The sequence below is a fragment of the Meleagris gallopavo genome, unplaced genomic scaffold (assembly GCF_905368555.1).
Source record: "Meleagris gallopavo unplaced genomic scaffold, MGAL_WU_HG_1.1 scaffold_10, whole genome shotgun sequence".
Lineage (NCBI taxonomy): Eukaryota > Metazoa > Chordata > Aves > Galliformes > Phasianidae > Meleagris > Meleagris gallopavo.
This window is the reverse complement of record NW_028147024.1, coordinates 60,001-83,357: the sequence shown is the minus strand read 5'-3', so window position 1 is coordinate 83,357 and position 23,357 is coordinate 60,001. Positions and strand designations below refer to the sequence as shown.

The 23,357-nt window shown below is 62.5% G+C and overlaps 1 protein-coding gene across 1 annotated transcript in view; it reads left to right on the top strand.

The window, feature by feature from the left end:
- Nucleotides 1-23,357, top strand: part of RYR1 (ryanodine receptor 1) — a gene marked incomplete at its 5' end in the record, with an annotated part of 140,086 nt that overhangs the window by 73,051 nt on the left and 43,678 nt on the right. The window contains 15 exon segments of the mRNA NM_001303199.1: nt 3,452-3,530; nt 3,618-3,707; nt 4,939-5,079; nt 5,154-5,231; nt 7,740-7,815; nt 12,938-13,061; nt 13,139-13,254; nt 13,346-13,413; nt 14,985-15,106; nt 15,249-15,298; nt 15,397-15,457; nt 18,208-18,446; nt 21,004-21,085; nt 21,663-21,793; nt 22,215-22,271. Coding sequence (NP_001290128.1) covers nt 3,452-3,530; nt 3,618-3,707; nt 4,939-5,079; nt 5,154-5,231; nt 7,740-7,815; nt 12,938-13,061; nt 13,139-13,254; nt 13,346-13,413; nt 14,985-15,106; nt 15,249-15,298; nt 15,397-15,457; nt 18,208-18,446; nt 21,004-21,085; nt 21,663-21,793; nt 22,215-22,271 — 1,514 coding nt within the window.

Sequence of the window (23,357 nt, the reverse complement as noted above, 5' to 3'; positions counted from 1 at the left end):
GGTCTGTGTGTCCCATGGGATGGGTGTGGGGTCTGTGTGTCCCATGGGATGGAAATGGGGTCTGTGTGTCCCATGGGATGGATGTGGGGTCTGTGTGTCCCATGGGATGGGTGTGGGGTCTGCTGTGTCCCATGGGATGGATGTGGGGTCTGTGTGTCCCATGGGATGGGTGTGGGGTCTGTGTGTCCCATGGGATGGGTGTGGGGTCTGTGTGTCCCATGGGATGGGTGTGGGGTCTGTGTGTCCCATGGGATGGAAATGGGGTCTGTGTGTCCCATGGGATGGGTGTGGGGTCTGTGTGTCCCATGGGATGGGTGTGGGGTCTGTGTGTCCCATGGGATGGGTGTGGGGTCTGTGTGTCCCATGGGATGGGTGTGGGGTCTGTGTGTCCCATTGGATGGGTGTGGGGTGTGTGTGTCCCATGGGATGGAAATGGGGTCTGTGTGTCCCATGGGATGGGTGTGGGGTCTGTGTGTCCCATGGGATGGAAATGGGGTCTGTGTGTCCCATGGGATGGGTGTGGGGTCTGTGTGTCCCATGGGATGGAAATGGGGTCTGTGTGTCCCATGGGATGGATGTGGGGTCTGTGTGTCCCATGGGATGGGTGTGGGGTCTGTGTGTCCCATGGGATGGATGTGGGGTCTGTGTGTCCCATGGGATGGGTGTGGGGTCTGTGTGTCCCATGGGATGGAAATGGGGTCTGTGTGTCCCATGGGATGGGTGTGGGGTCTGTGTGTCCCATGGGATGGAAATGGGGTCTGTGTGTCCCATGGGATGGGTGGGGTCTGTGTGTCCCATGGGATGGATGTGGGGTCTGTGTGTCCCATGGGATGGATGTGGGGTCTGTGTGTCCCATGGGATGGATATGGGGTCTGTGTGTCCCATGGGATGGGTGTGGGGTCTGTGTGTCCCATGGGATGGGTGGGGTCTGTGTGTCCCGTGGGATGGAAATGGGGTCTGTGTGTCCCGTGGGATGGATGTGGGGTCTGTGTGTCCCATGGGATGGGTTGTGGGGTCTGTGTGTCCCATGGGATGGGTGTGGGGTCTGTGTGTCCCATGGGATGGATATGGGGTCTGTGTGTCCCATGGGATGGGTGTGGGGTCTGTGTGTCCCATGGGATGGATATGGGGTCTGTGTGTCCCATGGGATGGATGTGGGGTCTGCTGTGTCCCATGGGATGGGTGTGGGGTCTGTGTGTCCCATGGGATGGAAATGGGGTCTGTGTGTCCCATGGGATGGAAGTGGGGTCTGCGTGTCCCATGGGATGGGTGTGGGGTCTGTGTGTCCCATGGGATGGAAATGGGGTCTGTGTGTCCCATGGGATGGATATGGGGTCTGTGTGTCCCATGGGATGGGTGTGGGGTCTGTGTGTCCCATGGGATGGATATGGGGTCTGTGTGTCCCATGGGATGGATGTGGGGTCTGCGTGTCCCATGGGATGGGTGTGGGGTCTGTGTGTCCCGTGGGATGGAAATGGGGTCTGTGTGTCCCATGGGATGGATATGGGGTCTGTGTGTCCCATGGGATGGGTGTGGGGTCTGTGTGTCCCATGGGATGGGTGTAGGGTCTGCGTGTCCCATGGGATGGGTGTGGGGTCTCTGTGTCCCATGGGATGGGTGTGGGGTCTGTGTGTCCCATGGGATGGGTGTGGGGTCTGTGTGTCCCATGGGATGGGTGTGGGGTCTGTGTGTCCCATGGGATGGATATGGGGTCTGTGTGTCCCATGGGATGGGTGTGGGGTCTGTGTGTCCCATGGGATGGATGTGGGGTCTGTGTGTCCCATGGGATGGGTGTGGGGTCTGTGTGTCCCATGGGATGGATGTGGGGTCTGTGTGTCCCATGGGATGGGTGTGGGGTCTGTGTGTCCCATGGGATGGAAATGGGGTCTGTGTGTCCCATGGGATGGGTGTGGGGTCTGTGTGTCCCATGGGATGGATGTGGGGTCTGTGTGTCCCATGGGATGGATGTGGGGTCTGTGTGTCCCATGGGATGGATATGGGGTCTGTGTGTCCCATGGGATGGGTGTGGGGTCTGTGTGTCCCATGGGATGGGTGTGGGGTCTGTGTGTCCCGTGGGATGGAAATGGGGTCTGTGTGTCCCGTGGGATGGATGTGGGGTCTGTGTGTCCCATGGGATGGGTGTGGGGTCTGTGTGTCCCATGGGATGGGTGTGGGGTCTGTGTGTCCCATGGGATGGATGTGGGGTCTGCGTGTCCCATGGGATGGATATGGGGTCTGTGTGTCCCATGGGATGGGTGTGGGGTCTGTGTGTCCCATGGGATGGATATGGGGTCTGTGTGTCCCATGGGATGGATGTGGGGTCTGCGTGTCCCATGGGATGGGTGTGGGGTCTGTGTGTCCCATGGGATGGAAATGGGGTCTGTGTGTCCCATGGGATGGAAGTGGGGTCTGCGTGTCCCATGGGATGGGTGTGGGGTCTGTGTGTCCCATGGGATGGAAATGGGGTCTGTGTGTCCCATGGGATGGATATGGGGTCTGTGTGTCCCATGGGATGGGTGTGGGGTCTGTGTGTCCCATGGGATGGATATGGGGTCTGTGTGTCCCATGGGATGGATGTGGGGTCTGCGTGTCCCATGGGATGGGTGTGGGGTCTGTGTGTCCCGTGGGATGGAAATGGGGTCTGTGTGTCCCATGGGATGGGTGTGGGGTCTGTGTGTCCCATGGGATGGATATGGGGTCTGTGTGTCCCATGGGATGGGTGTAGGGTCTGCGTGTCCCATGGGATGGGTGTGGGGTCTCTGTGTCCCATGGGATGGGTGTGGGGTCTGTGTGTCCCATGGGATGGGTGTGGGGTCTGTGTGTCCCATGGGATGGGTGTGGGGTCTGTGTGTCCCATGGGATGGATATGGGGTCTGTGTGTCCCATGGGATGGGTGTGGGGTCTGTGTGTCCCATGGGATGGATGTGGGGTCTGTGTGTCCCATGGGATGGATGTGGGGTCTGTGTGTCCCATGGGATGGGTGTGGGGTCTGTGTGTCCCATGGGATGGATATGGGGTCTGCGTGTCCCATGGGATGGGTGTGGGGTCTGCGTGTCCCATGGGATGGGTGTGGGGTCTGTGTGTCCCATGGGATGGAAATGGGGTCTGTGTGTCCCATGGGATGGGTGTGGGGTCTCTGTGTCCCATGGGATGGGTGTGGGGTCTGTGTGTCCCATGGGATGGATATGGGGTCTGTGTGTCCCATGGGATGGGTGTGGGGTCTGTGTGTCCCATGGGATGGATGTGGGGTCTGTGTGTCCCATGGGATGGATGTGGGGTCTGTGTGTCCCGTGGGATGGAAATGGGGTCTGTGTGTCCCATGGGATGGATATGGGGTCTGTGTGTCCCATGGGATGGGTGTGGGGTCTGCGTGTCCCATGGGATGGAAATGGGGTCTCAGCTCCCCCCTGGGTTGGGGTCCCCCACCCCGACCTCCCGCGCCCCCATACAGCGTCATCATCCCTGAGAAGTTGGACGGCTTCATCAACAAATACGCCGAGTTCACCCACGAGAAGTGGGCGTTCGATAAGGTGGGACCCCCGAGACCCCCCCCCCCAAGGACCCCCACCCCTTGCACCCCCCGGGACCCCCAGCTTCGTCTCGTTGTCCCTCGGCAGATCCAGAACAACTGGACCTACGGGGAGACGGTGGACGAGGAGGCCAAGACCCACCCCATGCTGCGGCCCTACAAGACCTTCTCAGAGAAGGTGGCGGGGATGCTCGTGTCCGGGCTGCGGGCCCCCATCCGGCCCCACTGATTCCCTCCTGACCCCACTGATTCCCATCCGACCCCACTGATTCCCTTCTGACCCCACTGATTCCCTCCTGACCCCACTGATTCCCATCCGGCCCCACTGATTCCCTTCTGACCCCACTGATTCCCTTCTGACCCCACTGATTCCCATCCGGCCCCACTGATTCCCTTCTGACCCCACTGATTCCCTTCCGACCCCACTGATTCCCTCCTGACCCCACTGATTCCCTTCTGACCCCACTGATTCCCATCCGACCCCATGAATTCCCATCCGACCCCATTGATTCCCATCCGACCCCATTGATTCCCATCTAACCCCATTGATTCCCATCTGACCCCATTGATTCCCATCCAACCCCACTGATTCCCATCCAACCCCATTGATTCCCATCCGACCCCCTTGATTCCCATCGACCCCATTGATTCCCATCCAACCCCATTGATTCCCATCCGACCCCATTGATTCCCATCCAACCCCACTGATTCCCATCCGACCCCATTGATTCCCATCCAACCCCATTGATTCCCATCCGACCCCATTGATTCCCATCCAACCCCACTGATTCCCATCCGACCCCCTTCATTCCCATCCAACCCCACTGATTCCCATCCGACCCCACTGATTCCCATCCAACCCCCTTCATTCCCATCCGACCCCACTGATTCCCATCCAACCCCACTGATTCCCATCCGACCCCCTTCATTCCCATCCAACCCCACTGATTCCCATCCGACCCCCTTCATTCCCATCCAACCCCACTGATTCCCATCCAACCCCCTTCATTCCCATCCGACCCCATTGATTCCCATCCAACCCCCTTCATTCCCATCCAACCCCACTGATTCCTATCTGACCCCACTGATTCCCATCTGACCACCTTCATTCCCCCCCGACCCCATTGATTCCCATCCAACCCCACTGATTCCCATCCAACCCCACTGTTTCCCATCCGACCCCATTGATTCCCATCCAACCCCCTTCATTCCCATCCAACCCCACTGATTCCCATCTGACCCCACTGATTCCCATCCGACCCCCTTCATTCCCCCCCGACCCCATCCAAACCCATCGTCCCCATCCCATCCCCCCCCAACCCTCAACCTCCTCCCATTCCCCCCCCGCCCCCCCCGTGCCCCCCGGCCCCCCGCAGCCCCCTGACCCCCTGACCCCCCCCCACCCGCAGGACAAGGAAATTTACCGGTGGCCCATCAAGGAGTCGCTGAAGGCGATGCTGGCGTGGGAGTGGATGGTGGAAAAGGCGCGGGAGGGCGACGAGGAGAAGGCGGAGAAGAAGAAAACGCGGAAGATCTCGCAGTCGGCGCAGGTGGGGCCGCGGGTGGGACGGGGCTGCAGCGCCCCGGGGGGCAGCCGAGTCACCAAAGCGCTGCGTCCCCCAAGGCCACCTACGACCCCAGCCATGGCTACAACCCGCAGCCCGTGGACCTCTCGGGGGTGACGCTGTCCCGAGAGCTGCAGGTGAGTCCCCACGGCCGCCCCACGGCCGCCCCACAGCAGCCCCACAGCAGCCCCACAGCAGCCCCACAACCGCCCCACAGCCGCCCCACGGCCGCCCCACAGCAGCCCTACAACCGCCCCACAACCGCCCCACAGCAGCCCCACAACCGCCCCACAGCCACCCCACAGCAGCCCCACAACCGCCCCACAGCCACCCCACAGCAGCCCCACAACCGCCCCACAGCAGCCCTACAACTGCTCCACAACCGCCCCACAGCCGCCCCACAGCCGCCCTACAGCCGCCCTACAGCAGCCCCACAGCAGCCCCACAGCAGCCCCACGGCCGCCCCACAGCAGCCCCACGGCCGCCCCACAGCAGCCCCACAGCAGCCCCACAGCCACCCCACAACCGCCCCACAGCAGCCCTACAACTGCTCCACAACCACCCCACAGCAGCCCCACAGCAGCCCCACAACCGCCCCATAGCCGCCCCACAGCCGCCCCACGGCCACCCCACAGCCGCCCCACAACCGCCCCACAGCAGCCCCACAACCGCCCCACAACCGCCCCACAGCAGCCCTACAACTGCCCCACAACCGCCCCACAGCAGCCCCACAACCGCCCCACAACCGCCCCACAGCAGCCCCACAGCTGCCCCACAACCGACCCGCAACAGCCCCGGAACAGCCCCACAGCCGCCCCACGGCCGCCCCACAGCCGCCCCACAGCAGCCCTACAACTACTCCACAACTGCCCCACAGCAGCCCTACAGCAGCCCCACAACCGCCCCACAGCCGCCCCAAAACCGCCCCACAACCGCCCCACAGCAGCCCTACAGCAGCCCCACAACCGCCCCACAGCCACCCCAAAACCGCCCCACAACCGCCCCACAGCAGCCCTACAGCAGCCCTACAACCGCCCCACAGCCGCCCCAAAACCGCCCCACAACCGCCCCACAGTAGCCCTACAGCAGCCCCACAACCGCCCCACAGCCACCCCAAAACCGCCCCACAACCGCCCCACAGCAGCCCTACAGCAGCCCCACAACCGCCCCAGAGCCGCCCCAAAACCACCCCACAACCGCCCCACAGCAGCCCTACAGCAGCCCCACAACCGCCCCACAACCGCCCCACAGCAGCCTTACAGCAGCCCTACAACTGCCCTACAACTGCCCCACAACCACCCCACAACCGCCCCACAGCCGCCCCAAAACCATCCCACAGCAGCCCTACAACTGCCCCACAACCACCCCACAGCCGCCCCACGGCCACCCCACAGCCACCCCACAGCAGCCCTACAACTGCTCCACAACCGCCCCACAGCAGCCCTACAGCAGCCCCACAACCACCCAACAGCAGCCCCACAGCCGCCCCACAACCGCCCCACAGCAGCCCTACAGCAGCCCCACAACCGCCCACAACAGCCCCACAAGAGCCCCACAGCCGCCCCACAACCGCCCCACAGCCGCCCCACAGCAGCCCCACGGCAGCCCTACAACCGCCCCGCAACTGCCCCACAGCCGCCCCACAACCGCCCCACAACAGCCCCACAAGAGCCCCACAACCACCCACAGCAGCCCCACAGCCGCTCCACAGCCGCCCCACAACCGCCCCACAGCAGCCTTACAGCAGCCCTACAGCAGCCCTACAACTGCCCTACAACTGCCCCACAACCGCCCCACAGCCGCCCCACAACCGCCCCACAGCCGCCCCACAGCAGCCCCACGGCTGCCCTACAACCGCCCCGCAACTGCCCCACAGCCGCTCCACAGCCGCCCCACAACCGCCCCACAGCAGCCTTACAGCAGCCCTACAGCAGCCCTACAACTGCCCCACAACCACCCCACAGCAGCCCTACAGCAGCCCTACAACCGCCCCACAGCCACCCCACAACCGCCCCACAGCCGCCCCACAGCCGCCCCACAACAGCCCTACAGCCGCTCCACAACTGCCCCACAACAGCCCCACAACCACCCTACAACCGCCCCACAACCGCCCCACAACCGCCCCACAACCGCCCTACAACCGCCCCACAGCCGCCCCACAACCGCCCCACAACCGCCCCACAGCTGCCCCACAACAGCCCTACAGCAGCTCCACAACCACCCCACAACAGCCCCACAACAGCCCCACAACCGCCCCACACCCACCCCACAACCACCCCACAACTGCCCCACAACCGCCCCACAACTGCCCCACAACAACCTCACAACCACCCCACAACAGCCCCACAACCGCCCCACAACAGCCCCACAGCAGCCCCACAGCAGCCCCACAATCACCCCACAACAACCCCAGAACCACCCCACAACCACCCCACAACCACCCCACAACAACCCCACAACCACCCTACAATCACCCCACAACCACCCCACAACAACCCCACAACCGCCCCACAACCGTCCCACAACCGCCCCACAACCACCCCACAACCACCCCATAACCGCCCCACAACCGCCCCACAACCACCCCACAACCGCCCCACAACCGCCCCACAACCACCCCACAACCACCCCATCCCCGTCCCCAGGCGATGGCGGAGCAGCTGGCTGAGAACTACCACAACACGTGGGGCCGCAAGAAGAAGCAGGAGCTGGAGGCCAAAGGTGAGCAGCCCAGCCCCACAGCCCCCACCCGCGGTGCCCCCCAAGTGGGCATTCCCTCCGACCCCGATACGGGGTCCCCCTGCGGTCGGTGCCCCCCGTGGGTGCCGTATTTGGGACCTTCTGTTGGAGGACACCCCACGTCCCCGTTGGTCCACCAGTGGTTCCCTACTGGTTCCCTACTGGTTCCCTACTGGTTCCCCAGTGGTTTCCCAGTGGTTCCCCGGGGATCTGCCCCCATAAGTGCTGACCCCATAAGTGCTCCTCCTCCATGTGCTCCCAGTGTGTTCTGCCCCCTTGGGTGCCGTATTTGGGACCCTCTGGTGGGGGACAGCATTCCTGGTGGTCCCCACTGATTCCCCAATGATTCCCCAATGATTCCCCAACGATTCCCCAATGATTCCCCAATGGATCCCCAACGATTCCCCAACGATTCCCCAACGATTCCCCAACGATTCCCCAACGATTCCCCAATCGATTCCCAATGATTCCCCAATGATTCCCCAACGATTCCCCAATGATTCCCCAATGATTCCCCAATGATTCCCCAACGATTCCCCAATGATTCCCCAACGATTCCCCAACGATTCCCCAATGATTCCCCAACGATTCCCCAATGATTCCCCAACGATTCCCCAACGATTCCCCAATGATTCCCCAACGATTCCCCAATGATTCCCCAACGATTCCCCAACGATTCCCCAACGATTCCCCAATGATTCCCCAATGATTCCCCAATGATTCCCCAATGATTCCCCAACGATTCCCCAATGATTCCCCAACGATTCCCCAATGATTCCCCAATGATTCCCCAACGATTCCCCAATGATTCCCCAACGATTCCCCAATGATTCCCCAATGATTCCCCAACGATTCCCCAATGATTCCCCAACGATTCCCCAACGATTCCCCAATGATTCCCCAACGATTCCCCAACGATTCCCCAATGATTCCCCAACGATTCCCCAACGATTCCCCAATGATTCCCCAATGATTCCCCAACGATTCCCCCCAACGATTCCCCAACGATTCCCCAACGATTCCCCAATGATTCCCCATGATTCCCCAATGATTCCCCAATGATTCCCCAATGATTCCCCAACGATTCCCCAACGATTCCCCAATGATTCCCCAATGATTCCCCAATGATTCCCCAATGATTCCCCAATGATTCCCCAAGTATTCCCCACCAATGATTCCCCAATGATTTCCCAATGATTCCCCAATGATTCCCCAAGATTCCCCAATGATTCCCCAAGATTCCCCAATGATTCCCCAACGATTCCCCAAGAATTCCCCAATGATCCAGCAATTCCCAATGATTCCCCAACGATTCCCCAATGATTCCCCAATGATTCCCCAACGATTCCCCAATGATTCCCCAATGATTCCCCAAGATTCCCAATGATTCCCCAATGATTCCCCAATGATTCCCCAATGATTCCCCAACGATTCCCCAACGATTCCCCAACCAATTCCCAATGGTTCCCCAAGATTCCCCAATGATTCCCCAACGATTCCCCACTGATTCCCCAATGGATCCCCAACGATTCCCCAATGGATCCCCAACGATTCCCCAACGATTCCCCAATGATTCCCCAACAATTCCCCAATGGATCCCCAACGATTCCCCAACGATTCCCCAATGGATCCCCAACGATTCCCCAATGATTCCCCAACGATTCCCCAATGGATCCCCAACAATTCCGCAATGATTCTCCAACGATTCCCCAATGATTCCCCAATGGATCCCCAACGATTCCCCAGTGATTCCCCAACAATTCCCCAACGATTCCCCAACGATTCCCCAACGATTCCCCAACGATTCCCAATGGATTCCCAAGATTCCCCAATGATTCCCCAATGATTCCCCAATGGATCCAATGATTCCCCAATGAATTCCCCAATGATTCCCCAACGATTCCCCAATGATTCCCCAACGATTCCCCACGATTCCCCAATGATTCCCCAACGATTCCCCAATGGATTCCCCAACGATTCCCCATGATTCCCCAATGATTCCCCAATGATTCCCCAACTGATTCCCCAACGATTCCCCAACGATTCCCCAATGATTCCCCAATGATTCCCCAATGATTCCCCAATTCCCCAATGATTCCCCAATGATTCCCCAACGATTCCCCAACGATTCCCAAATGATTCCCAATGGATCCCCAACGATTCCCCAACGATTCCCCAATGATTCCCCAACGATTCCCCAATGATTCCCACAGATTCCCCAACGATTCCCCAATGATTCCCCAACGATTCAATGATTCCCCAACGATTCCCCAATTCGATTCCCCAACGATTCCCCAATGATTCCCAATGATTCCCCAATGATTCCCCAACGATTCCCCAACGATTCCCCAATGATTCCCCAACGATTCCCCAAGATTCCCCAATGATTCCCCAACTGATTCCCCAACGATTCCCCAATGGATTCCCCAACAGATTCCCCAATGATTCCCCAACGATTCCCCAATGATTCCCCAATGGATCCCCAACGATTCCCCAACGATTCCCCAATGATTCCCCAATGAATTCCCCAATGATTCCCCAACGATTCCCCAATGATTCCCAACAATTCCCCAATGATTCCCCAACGATTCCCCAATGATTCCCAATGGATTCCCCAAACGATTCCCCAATGATTCCCCAATGATTCCCCAACGATTCCCCAATGATTCCCCAACGATTCCCCAACATTCCCCAATGATTCCCCAACGATTCCCCAATGATTCCCCAACGATTCCCCAATGATTCCCCAACGATTCCCCAATGATTCCCCAACGATTCCCCAAGATTCCCCAATGATTCCCCAACGATTCCCCAACGATTCCCCAATGGATCCCCAACAATTCCCCAATGATTCCCCAACGATTCCCCAATGATTCCCCAATGATTCCCCAACGATTCCCCAATGATTCCCCAACGATTCCCCAACGATTCCCCAACGATTCCCCAACGATCCCCACAGATTCCCCAATGATTCCCCAAGATTCCCAATGATTCCCCAACGATTCCCCAATGATTCCCCAACGATTCCCCAATGATTCCCCAACGATTCCCCAATGATTCCCCCAACAATTCCGCAATGATTCTCCAACGATTCCCCAATGATTCCCCAATGGATCCCCAACGATTCCCCAGTGATTCCCCAACAATTCCCCAACGATTCCCCAACGATTCCCCAATGATTCCCCAACGATTCCCCAATGATCCCCAACAATTCCCCAACGATTCCCCAACGATTCCCCAATGGATCCCCAACAATTCCCCAATGATTCCCCAACGATTCCCCAATGATTCCCCAATGGATCCCCAACGATTCCCCAACGATTCCCCAATGGATCCCCAACGATTCCCCAATGATTCCCCAACGATTCCCCAATGATTCCCCAATGGATCCCCAACGATTCCCCAACGATTCCCCAATGATTCCCCAACGATTCCCCAATGATCCCCAACGATTCCCCAATGGATCCCCAACGATTCCCCAATGATTCCCCAACGATTCCCCAATGATTCCCCAATGGATCCCCAATGATTCCCCAATGATTCCCCAACGATTCCCCAATGATTCCCCAACGATTCCCCAATGATTCCCCAATGGATCCCCAACAATTCCCCAACGATTCCCCAACGATTCCCCAACGATTCCCCAACGATTCCCCAATGGATCCCCAACAATTCCCCAATGATTCCCCAACGATTCCCCAATGGATTCCCAACAATTCCGCAATGATTCTCCAACGATTCCCCAATGATTCCCCAATGGATCCCCAATGATTCCCCAACGATTCCCCAACGATTCCCCAATGATTCCCCAACGATTCCCCAATGATTCCCCAACGATTCCCCAATGGATCCCCAACAGATTCCCAATGATTCCCCAACGATTCCCCAATGATTCCCCACATTCCCCAACGATTCCCAATCGATTCCCCAATGATCCCAACAATTCCCCAATGATTCCCCAACGATTCCCCAATGATTCCCCAAACGATTCCCAACGATTCCCCAACGATTCCCCAATGGATCCCCAACAATTCCCCAATGATTCCCCAACGATTCCCCAATGATTCCCCAATGGATCCCCAATGATTCCCCAACGATTCCCCAATGATTCCCCAACGATTCCCCAATGATTCCCCAATGGATCCCCAACGATTCCCCAATGATTCCCCAATGGATCCCCAACGATTCTCCAACGATTCCCCAACGATTCCCCAATGATTCCCCATTGATTCCCCAACGATTCCCCAACGATTCCCCAATGGATCCCCAACGATTCCCCAACGATTCCCCAATGGATCCCCAACGATTCCCCAACGATTCCCCAACAGTTCCCCAGTGATTCCCCAACGATTCCCCAACGATTCCCCAACGATTCCCCAGTGGATCCCCAACGATTCCCCAATGATTCCCCAACGATTCTCCAACGATTCCCCAATGGTTCCCCAACGATTCCCCAATGATTCCCCAACGATTCCCCAATGGTTCCCCAACGATTCCCCAATGATTCCCCAACGATTTCCCAATGGATCCCCAACAATTCCCCAACGATTCCCCAATGATTCCCCAACGATTCCCCAATGGTTCCCCAACGATTCCCCAATGATTCCCCATTGATTCCCCAACGATTCCCCAACGATTCCCCAGTGGATCCCCAACGATTCCCCAGCGATTCCCCAGCGATTCCCCAATGGTTCCCCAACGATTCCCCAATGATTCCCCAACGATTCCCCAATGGATCCCCAACGATTCCCCAATGATTCCCCAACGATTCCCCAATGGTTCCCCAACGATTCCCCAATGATTCCCCAACGATTCCCCAATGGATCCCCAACGATTCCCCAACGATTCCCCAATGGATCCCCAACAATTCCGCAATGATTCTCCAACGATTCCCCAATGATTCCCCAATGGATCCCCAACAATTCCCCAACGATTCCCCAACGATTCCCCAATGGATCCCCTATAGATCCCTAATGATTCCCCAACGGTTCCCCAATGATTCCCCAACGGTTCCCCAACGATTCCCCAACGGTTCCCCCTCGGATCGGCCCCTATAAGCGCTGCCCCATGGGTTTCCCCCTCCGGGTGCTGACCCCTGCCCCAGGGGGGGGCTCCCACCCCCTGCTGGTGCCCTACGACACGCTGACGGCCAAGGAGAAGGCGCGCGACCGCGAGAAGGCGCAGGAGCTGCTCAAGTTCCTGCAGCTGAACGGCTACGCCGTCACACGGTGGGTTCGGGGTCGGGGGATTCGGGGGCTTCGAGGCTTTTTGGGGGGGGGGGCTGAGCGCTCCTTACCCTACGCAGGGGGCTGAAGGACATGGAGTTGGACACGTCCTCCATCGAGAAGCGCTTCGCCTACGGCTTCCTGCAGCAGCTGCTGCGGTGGATGGACATCTCCCAGGAGTTCATCGCCCACCTGGGTATGGGGACCCCAATGCCCCCCCTCCCCGTGGCCCCCCATGTCTCCCCGCAGCCCCCCATGCCCCCCCACTGACCCCAATGTCCCCCCAGAGGCTGTGGTGAGCAGCGGCCGCGTGGAGAAGTCGCCCCACGAACAGGAGATCAAATTCTTTGCCAAGGTCAGGGGGACCCCAAAATGGGGCGGTGGGATCGGGGACGCAGCAGTGGGGCGACCGGGGTCCCTACGGAGCCCTGCAGAGGGGTTGGGGGTGCTTTTGGGGTCCACTGTGGGGTTCCGTGGGGCTCTGGGGGGGCAGTGGGGTTCCGTTGGAGTCTGTGGGGGACGCTGGGGTCAGTGGGGACGGGGGGGCTTTGGGGACGTTGGGATCCGTGAGATCCACGGGGGTCCGGGGGACTCTGTGGGTTGTAAGGGGGCAGAGGGGGGGCGGGTTCCACTGGGGTCTGTGGGGGGCGTTGGGGTCCGCGAAGCTCTGTGGTGGAACCTGGGGGTCCCCACCCCCCTGACCCCACACGTCCCCCCCGATCCCATATGGCCTCCCCTGACCCCATACAGACTCTCCTGACCCCACGTGTCCCCCCCCAACCCCGCATCCCCCCCCGACCCCACATCCCCCCCTGACCCCACATGGCCTCCCCTGACCCCACACACCCTCCCCAATTCTGCAGCCCCCCCCGACCCCACACATCCCCCCAACCCCACACATCCCCCCCTGACCCCACACCCCCCCGACCCCACACCCCCCCCAACCCCACACATCCCCCCCCAACCCCACGCACCCCCCCTGACCCCACACCCCGCCTGACCCCACACATCCCCCCCCAACCCCACACATCCCCCCCTGACCCACACACCCCCCGACCCCCACCCCCCCAACCCCACACATCCCCCCCAACCCCACACATCCCCCCCTTGACCCCACACCCCCCCCCTTGACCCCACACATCCCCCCCAACCCCACACATCCCCCCAACCCCACACATCCCCCCCTTGACCCCACACCCCCCCCAACCCCACACATCCCCCCCAACCCCACACATCCCCCCCTTGACCCCACACCCCCCCCAACCCCACACATCCCCCCCAACCCCACACATCCCCCTCCGACCCCACATCCCAACCCCCCATATCCCCCTCCAACCCTACACCCCCCCCAACCCCACACACCCCCCTGACCCCACACACCCCCCCGACCCCACAGCCCCCCTGACCCCACATCCCCCCAACCCCACACCCCCCAACCCCACACCCCCCTGACCCCACACCCCCCCGGCCCCATACCACCCCAACCCCACACATCCCCCCCAACCCCCACATCTTCCCCGACCCCACACATCCCCCCCAACCCCACACATCCCCCCAACCCAACATCCCCCCCAACCCCACACATCCCCCCCAACCCCCCACATCCCCCCGACCCCACACACCCCCCCAACCCCACACATCCCCCCCCAACCCCACACATCCCCCCCAACCCCACACATCCCCCCCAACCCCACACCTCCCCCCCCAACCCCACACCCCCCCAACCCCACACATCCCCCCCAACCCCCCACATCCCCCCGACCCCACACATCCCCCCCAACCCCACACATCCCCCCCAACCCCCCACATCCCCCCGACTCCACACATCCCCCCCAACCCCACACCCCCCCAACCCCCCACATCCCCCCCCAACCCCACACCCCCCCAACCCCCCACATCCCCCCCTGACCCCCCGTGCCCCCCCAGATCCTGCTGCCCCTCATCAACCAGTACTTCCACAACCACTGCCTCTACTTCCTCTCCACCCCCGCCAAAGTGCTGGGCAGCGGCGGCCACGCGTCCAACAAGGAGAAGGAGATGATCACCAGGTGGGGGGGGGGAGGGGAGCGCGGGATCCCCGTGTGTGGGGCGCCTTCCCACCCCACTGCTCCCCACCATCCCCTGGACGGGGGATTTTGGGGTCTCCCCCGTTTTGGGGGGCTCCCCGTTGACCCCCCTCCCTTCCTTCAGCCTGTTCTGCAAGCTGGCCGCGCTCGTCCGCCACCGCGTCACTCTCTTTGGTAAGGGGGCAGTGGGGCCATGGGGGGCGCGGGGGGTCCCCGCTGATGTCACCTCGCCCCGCTGATGTCACCTCACCCCGTTCCTGTCCCCTCCCCAGGCACCGACGCGCCGGCCGTGGTCAACTGCCTCCACATCCTGGCACGGTCGCTGGACGCCAGGTGGGACGGGGACCTGGGGACGGCGGTGGCCTTCGTCACCCCAACGTCACCCCAGTGCCACCCCAATGTCACCCCATGTCGTTGGCCACGGTCACCCCAGCGCCACCCCAATGTCACCCCAAGGTGGTGGCCACGATCACCCCTATGCCACCCCGATGCCACCCCATGTTGGTGGCCATCATCACCCCAATGCCACCCTAATGCCACCCCAATGCCACCTCAAGATGGTGGCCATGGTCACCCCAATGTCACCCCATGGTGGTGGCCACGGTCACCCCAATGCCACCCCGATGCCACCTCGTGTTGGTGGCCATCATCACCCCAATGCCACCCCAGGTGGTGGCCATGGTCACCCCGATGCCACCCTAATGCCACCCCGATGCCACCCCAGGGTGGCGGCCATGGTCACCCCAATGCCACCCTGATGCCACCTCGTGTTGGTGGCCATCATCACCCCAATACAACCCCAGGGTGGTGGCCATGGTCACCCCAATGCCACCCCGATGCCACCTCGTGTTGATGGCCATCATTGCCCCAATGCCACCCCAGGGTGGTGGCCACGGTCACCCCAATGCCACCCCAATGCCACCCCAAGGTGGTGGCCACGGTCACCCCGATGCCACCCCAGTGCCACCCCGATGCCACCCCAGGGTGGTGGCCACGGTCACCCCAATGCCACCCCAGGGTGGTGGCCACGGTCACCCCAATCCCACCCCGATGCCACCCTGTGTTGGTGGCCATCATCACCCCAATGCCATCCCGATGCCACCCCAAGGTGGCGGCCACGGTCACCCCAAAGTCACCCTGATGCCATCCCGAAGTGATGGCCACAGTCACCCCAATGCCACCCCAATGCCACCTCGTGTTGATGGCTATCATCACTCCAATGTCACCCCAAGATGGTGGCCATGGTTACCCCGATGTCACCCCAGGGTGGTGGCCACGGTCACCCCAATGCCACCCCAAGGTGGTGGACACAGTCACCCCAATACCACCCCGATGCCACCTCGTGTTGATGGCCATCATCACCCCAATGCCACCCCAATGCCACCTCGATGCCACCCCAAGGTAGTGGCCACGGTCACCCCAATGCCACCCCGATGCCACCTCGTGTTGGTGGCCATCATCACCCCAATGTCACCCCAGGGTGGTGGCCACGGTCACCCCAATGCCACCCTGATGCCACCCCGTGTTGGTGGCCATCATCACCCCAATGCCACCCTAATGCCACCCCAAGGTCACCCCAAGGTGGTGGCCACGGTCACCCCAATGCCACCCCGATGCCACCTCGTGTTGGTGGCCATGATCACCCCAATGTCACCCCAGGGTGGTGGCCACGGTCACCCCAATGTCACCCCAGGGTGGTGGCCACGGTCACCCCAATGCCACCCCAGGGTGGTGGCCATGGTCACCCCAATGCCACCCTGATGCCACCCTGTGTTGATGGCCATCATCACCCCAATGTCACCCCTAGGTGGTGACCACGGTCACCCCAATGCCACCCCGATGCCACCCCAAGTTGGTGGCCACGGTCACCCCAATGCCACCCTAATGCCACCTCGTGTTGATGGCCATCATCACCCCAATGCCACCCCAAGGTGGTGGTCATGGTTACCCCGATGTCACCCCAGGGTGGTGGCCACGGTCACCCCAATGCCACCCCAAGGTGGTGGACACAGTCACCCCAATACCACCCCGATGCCATGTCGTGTTGATGGCCATCATCACCCCAATGCCACCTCAAGGTGGTGGCCATGGTCACCCCAATGCCACCCCGATGCCACCCCCGTGTTGGTGGCCATCATCACCCCAATACCACCCCAGGGTGGTGGCCACGGTCACCCCAATGCCACCCCAATGCCACCCCGATGTCACCCCAGGGTGGTGGCCACGGTCACCCCAATGCCACCCCGATGCCACCTCGTGTTGATGGCCATCATCACCCCAATGCCACCCCAAGATGGTGGCCATGGTCACCCCAATGTCACCCCAGGGTGGTGGCCACGGTCACCCCAATGCCACCCCGATGCCACCTCGTGTTGATGGCCATCATCACCCCAATGCTACCCCAAGATGGTGGCCATGGTCACCCCAATGTCACCCCAAGTTGGTGGCCATGGTCACCCCGATGCCACCCCGTGTTGATGGCCATCATCACCCCAATGTCACCCCAGGGTGGTGGCCATGGTCACCACAATGTCACCCCAGGGTGGTGGCCACGGTCACCCCAATGTCACCCCAAGATGGTGGCCATGGTCACCCCAATGCCACCCCGATGCCACCCCGTGTTGATGGCCATCATCACCCCAATGTCACCCCTAGGTGGTGACCACGGTCACCCCAATGCCACCCCGATGCCACCCCGTGTTGATGGCCATCATCACCCCAATGTCACCCCTAGGTGGTGGCCACGGTCACCCCAATGCCACCCCAATGCCACCTCGTGTTGATGACCATCATCACCCCAATGTCACCCCAGGGTGGTGGCCATGGTCACCCCAATGTCACCCTGATGCCACCTCGTGTTGATGGCCACGGTCACCCCAATGTCACCCCAGGGTGGTGGCCACGGTCACGCCAATGCCACCCCGATGCCACCCCGTGTTGATGGCCATCACCACCCCAATGTCACCCCAGGGTGGCGGCCACGGTCACGCCAATGCCACCCCGATGCCACCCCAAGGCGGCGGCCAGGGTCACCGCGGTGCCACCCCATGTTGGTGGCCGTGCCAGCCCCCGTCGTCCCGCAGGACGGTGATGAAGTCCGGCCCCGAGATCGTGAAGGCCGGGCTGCGCTCCTTCTTCGAGAGCGCCTCGGAGGACATCGAGAAGATGGTGGAGAACCTGAAGCTGGGCAAGGTGACGCAGAGCCGCACGCAGGTGAAGGGGGTGGCCCAGAACATCAACTACACCACGGTGGCTCTGCTGCCCGTCCTCACGTCGCTCTTCGAGCACATCGCCCAGCACCAGTTTGGGGACGACGTCATCCGTGAGCCCACGGCGAGGGCACGGGGGGCACGGGGACATCGGGGCGCGGGGTGGGGTTGGGAGGGTGGTGGGGGGACTGGAGGAGTCTGGGCGTGGGGACGTTGGGGGCACGGGGATGGGCGGCGGGGTCCTTGGGGTCATGGGGACCGTGGGGACGGGGGGAATTTGGGCGTGGGGACAATGGGGACGTGGGGATGGGCGGCGGGGTCCTTGGGGTCATGGAGACCGCGGGGACGGGGGGACTTTGGTGTGGGGACAATGGGGACGTGGGGATGGATGTTGGGGTTGTTGGGGTCATGAGGACCATGGGGACGTGGGGGTCATGAGGAATTTGGGTATGGGGACAATGGGGACGTGGGGATGGACAGCGGGGTCCTTGGGGTCATGAGGACTGCAGGGACGGGGGGACTTTGGTGTGGGGACAATGGGGACTTGGGGATGGACGGTGGGGACGGTGGGGTCTTTGGGGTCATGAGGACAATGGGGACGTGGGGATGGATGTTGGGGTCCTCGGGGTCATGAGGACCATGGGGACATGGGGAGTTCAGGCATGGGGACGTTGGGGCATGGGGATGGACAGCGGGGTCCTTGGGGTCATGGAGACCGCGGGGACGGGGGGACTTTGGTGTGGGGACAATGGGGACGTGGGGATGGACGGTGGGGTTGTTGGGGTTGTGAGGACCGCGGGGACAGGGGGACTTTGGGCATGGGGACAATGGGGACGTCGGGATGGACGGTGGGGACGGTGGGGTCATGAGGATCGCGGGGACAGGGGGACTTTGGGTGTGGGGACAATGGGGACATCGAGATGGACGGTGGGGTTGTTGGGGTTGTGAGGACCACGGGAATGTGGGGGTCATGAGGAATTTGGGTATGGGGACAATGGGGACGTGGGGATGGATGTTGGGGTCGTTGGGGTTGTGAGGACCACGGGGACGTGGGGGTCATGAGGAATTTGGGTATGGGGACATTGGGGACGAGGGGATGGATGGTGGGGTCCTTGGGGTCATGAGGACCATGGGGACGTGGGGACTTTGGGTGTGGGGACAATGGGGACGTGGGGATGGACAGTGGGGACGGTGGGGTCCTTGGGGTCATGAGGACCGCGGGGACGGAGGGACTTTGGGTATGGGGACAATGGGGACGTGGGGATGGACGGTGGGGTTGTTGGGGTCAAGAGGACGATGTGGACGTGGGGGTCATGAGGAATTTGGGTATGGGGACATTGGGGATGTGGGGATGGATGTTGGGGTTCTTGGGGTCATGAGGACCATGGGGACGTGGGGACTTTGGGCAGGGGGACGTGGGGATGGACGGTGGGGTTGTTGGGGTTGTGAGGACCATGGGGACGGAGGGACTTTGGGTGTGGGGACAATGGGGACGTGGGGATGGACGGTGGGGTTGTTGGGGTCATGAGGACGATGGGGACGTGGGGGTCATGAGGAATTTGGGTATGGGGACATTGGGGACATTGGGGATGGATGTTGGGGTCCTTGGGGTCATGAGGACCGCGGGGACGGGGGGACTTTGGGCGTGGGGACAATGGGGACTTGGAGATGGACGGTGGGGACGGTGGGATCGTTGGGGTCATGAGGACCACGGTGACGTTGGGGACGTGGGGATGGATGTTGGGGTTCTTGGGGTCATGAGGACCATGGGGACGTGGGGACTTTGGGCAGGGGGACGTGGGGATGGACGGTGGGGTTGTTCGGGTTGTCAGGACCACGGGGATGTGGGGACTTCAGGCGTGGGGACAGTGGGGGACGTGGGGATGGATGTTGGGGTCCTTGGGGTCATGAGGACCATGGGGACATGGGGACTTTGGTATGGGGACAATGGGGACGTGCAGATGGATGTTGGGGTCCTTGGGGTCATGAGGACCATGGGGACATGGGGGTCATGAGGACCACGGGGACATGGGGACTTCAGGCGTGGGGACGTTGGGAGCACGGGGATGGACAGTGGGGTCCTTGGGGTCATGAGGACCGCGGGGACGGGGGGACTTTGGGTGTGGAGACAATGGGGACATGGGGATGGACGGTGGGGTTGTTGGGGTCATGAGGACGATGGGGACGTGGGGGTCATGAGGAATTTGGGTATGGGGACGTTGGGGACGTGGGGATGGATGTTGGGGTTCTTGGGGTCATGAGGACCATGGGGACTTTGGGCAGGGGGACGTGGGGATGGATGTTGGTGTCGTTGGGGTCATGAGGACCACGGGGACGTGGGGACTTTGGGCATGGGGACAATGGGGGCGTGGGGATGGTGGGGACGTGGGGACATTGGGGACATGTTGAAGACGAAGAGACTCTTGGGGACAAGGGGACACTTGAAGACACTTGGGAACATTTTGGTGAGCAGGGGACACTTGGGGTTCCAAGGACATTTTGGGGACAGGAGGGGACGCCTGAGGCACGTGGCACTGCAGGGCCATGGGGGCTGACCTGGGGACAAAGGGTCACCTTGGGGCCGTGGGGACGCTGTGGGGACACTGGGGACACTTTGGGGACATTTTGGGGACACTTTGGGGACGCTGTGGGGTCTTTGTCCTCCCGCAGTGGACGATGTCCAGGTCTCGTGTTACCGCATCCTGTGCAGCATTTACTCCTTGGGCACCACCAGGAACCCCTACGTGGAAAGGTGAGGGGGGGCACTGGACCCCCGGGGGGCCCATATGTGGGGTGGTGGTTGTGGGGTGGTGGCTGTGGGGCGGTGGTTATGGGGCAGTGTCTATGGGGCGGTGGTTGTGGGGTGGTGGCTGTGGGGTGGTGGTTATGGGGCAGTGGTTGTGGGGCACTGGCTTTGAAGCAATGGTTGTGGGGCGGTGGTTGTGGGGCACTGGTTGTGGGGCGGTGGCTGTGGGGCGGTGGTTGTGGGGCACTGGCTGTGGGGCGGTGGTTACAGGGCGGTGGCTGTGGGGCAGTGGCTGTGGGGCAGTGGCTTTGGAGCAATGGTTGGGCGGTGATTGTGGGGCGGTGGCTGTGGGGCGGTGGCTGTGGGGCAGTGGCTGTGGGGCGGTGGCTGTGGGGCGGTGGCTGTGGGGCACTGGCTGTGGGGCGGTGGTTGTGGGGCGGTGGCTGTGGGGCGGTGGCTGTGGGGCACTGGCTGTGGGGCGGTGGCTGTGGGGCGGTGGCTGTGGGGCGGTGGTTATGGGGCGGTGGCTGTGGGGCGGTGGCTGTGGGGCGGAGTCGCAGCGCCGTGTCCCGGTGTCGCGCAGGCAGCGCCCGGCGCTGGGGGAGTGCCTGGCCCGGCTGGCGGCCGCCATGCCTGTGGCCTTCCTGGAGCCGCGGCTCAATGAGTTCAACCCCTGCTCCGTCTACAGCACCAAGTCGCCCCGCGAGCGTGCCAGTGAGCGCCCCCTCCCCAAAAAACGTCCCGCCCCCACCCCGACCCCGAGACCCCGACCCGACCCCGGACCCCCCCCCGAACCCCGGGGGTGACCCAACGCCCCCGCGCCTCCTGGACCCCGTCTTCGTCCCCGGCCTTTGGGGCACCTCTGCGTCCCCGCGGACCCGATGGTGGGGGTTCGTCGTGGCCCCGAGACCCCCCCCCACCTTTGGGGCACCTCTGCGCCCCGAGGCCCCTAAAGCTGAGGTTGACCCAACGCTGGGGTCTCGATCCCCTTTTCTCCCGCAGTTGACCCAACATCGGGGTACCTCTAAACCGACCCAACCGTGGGGCACCTCCGTGTCCCCAGGACCCCTCCCTTGTCCCCATCTTTGGGACCCCAACGCCGGGTGCCACCACACCCATCTCGGTGGCATTGCAGACCCCCATCTTTGGGGCACTGCAGACCCCCACCCCATCTTTGGGACCCCAACACCAGGTGTCACCATACCCAAAGTTCGGGCACTGCAGATCCCCATCTTTGGGGCACTGCAGCCCCCCATCCCACCCCACCCCATCCCATCCCCATCCCATCCCACCCCATCCCACCCCATCCCATCCCATCCCCATCCCATCCCATCCCATCCCATCCCATCCCATCCCCATCCCATCCCATCCCATCCCATCCCATCCCATCCCATCCCATCCCATCCCCATCCCATCCCATCCCATCCCATCCCATCCCACCCCACCCCATCCCATCCCATCCCTTCCATCCCACCCATCCCACCATCCCATCCCATCCCATCCCATCCCATCCCATCCCCATCCCATCCCATCCCATCCCATCCCATCCCATATCCCCATCCCATCCCATCCCACCCATCCCATCCCATCCCATCCCATCCATCCCATCCCCCATCCCTTCCCCTCCCCTCCCCCCCCCCCCACCCCTCCACCCCCCCCCTCCCCCCCCTCCCCCCCCCCTCCCCCCCCTCCACCCCCCCCCATCCCCCCCCTCCCACCCCCCCCCCCATCCCTCCCCCCCCCTCCCCATCCCCCCCCCCCCCCTCCCCCCCCCCACCCCCCTCCCCCCACCTCCCCCCCCCCCCCCCCTCCTCCCTCCCCCCCCCCCTCCCCCCTCCCCCCCCCCCCCCCCTCCCCCTCCCCCCTCCCCTCCCCCCCCACCTCCCCCACCCCCCCCTCCACTCCCCCCCCCCCCCCCCCCCCCCCTCCCCTCCCCTCCCCCTCCCCCTCCCCCTCCCCCCCCCCCCCCTCCCCCCCCCCCCCCTCCACCCCCCCCCCTCCCCCCCCCCCCTCCCCCCCTCCCCCCCCCCCCCCCCCCTCCCCCCCCCCTCCCCCCCCCCCCTTCCCCTCCCCCCCACCCCCCCCTCCTCCCCCCCCTCCCCCCCCCCATCCCCCCCTCCCCCCCCCCCCCACTCCCCTCCCCCCCCCCCCCCCCTCCCCCCTCCCCACCCCCCCTCCCCCCCCCCCCCATCCCCCCCCCCCCCCCCCTTCCCCCCCTCCCCCCCCCCCTCCCCCCCCTCCCCCCCCCCTCCCCCCTCCCCCCCCCCTCCACCCCCCC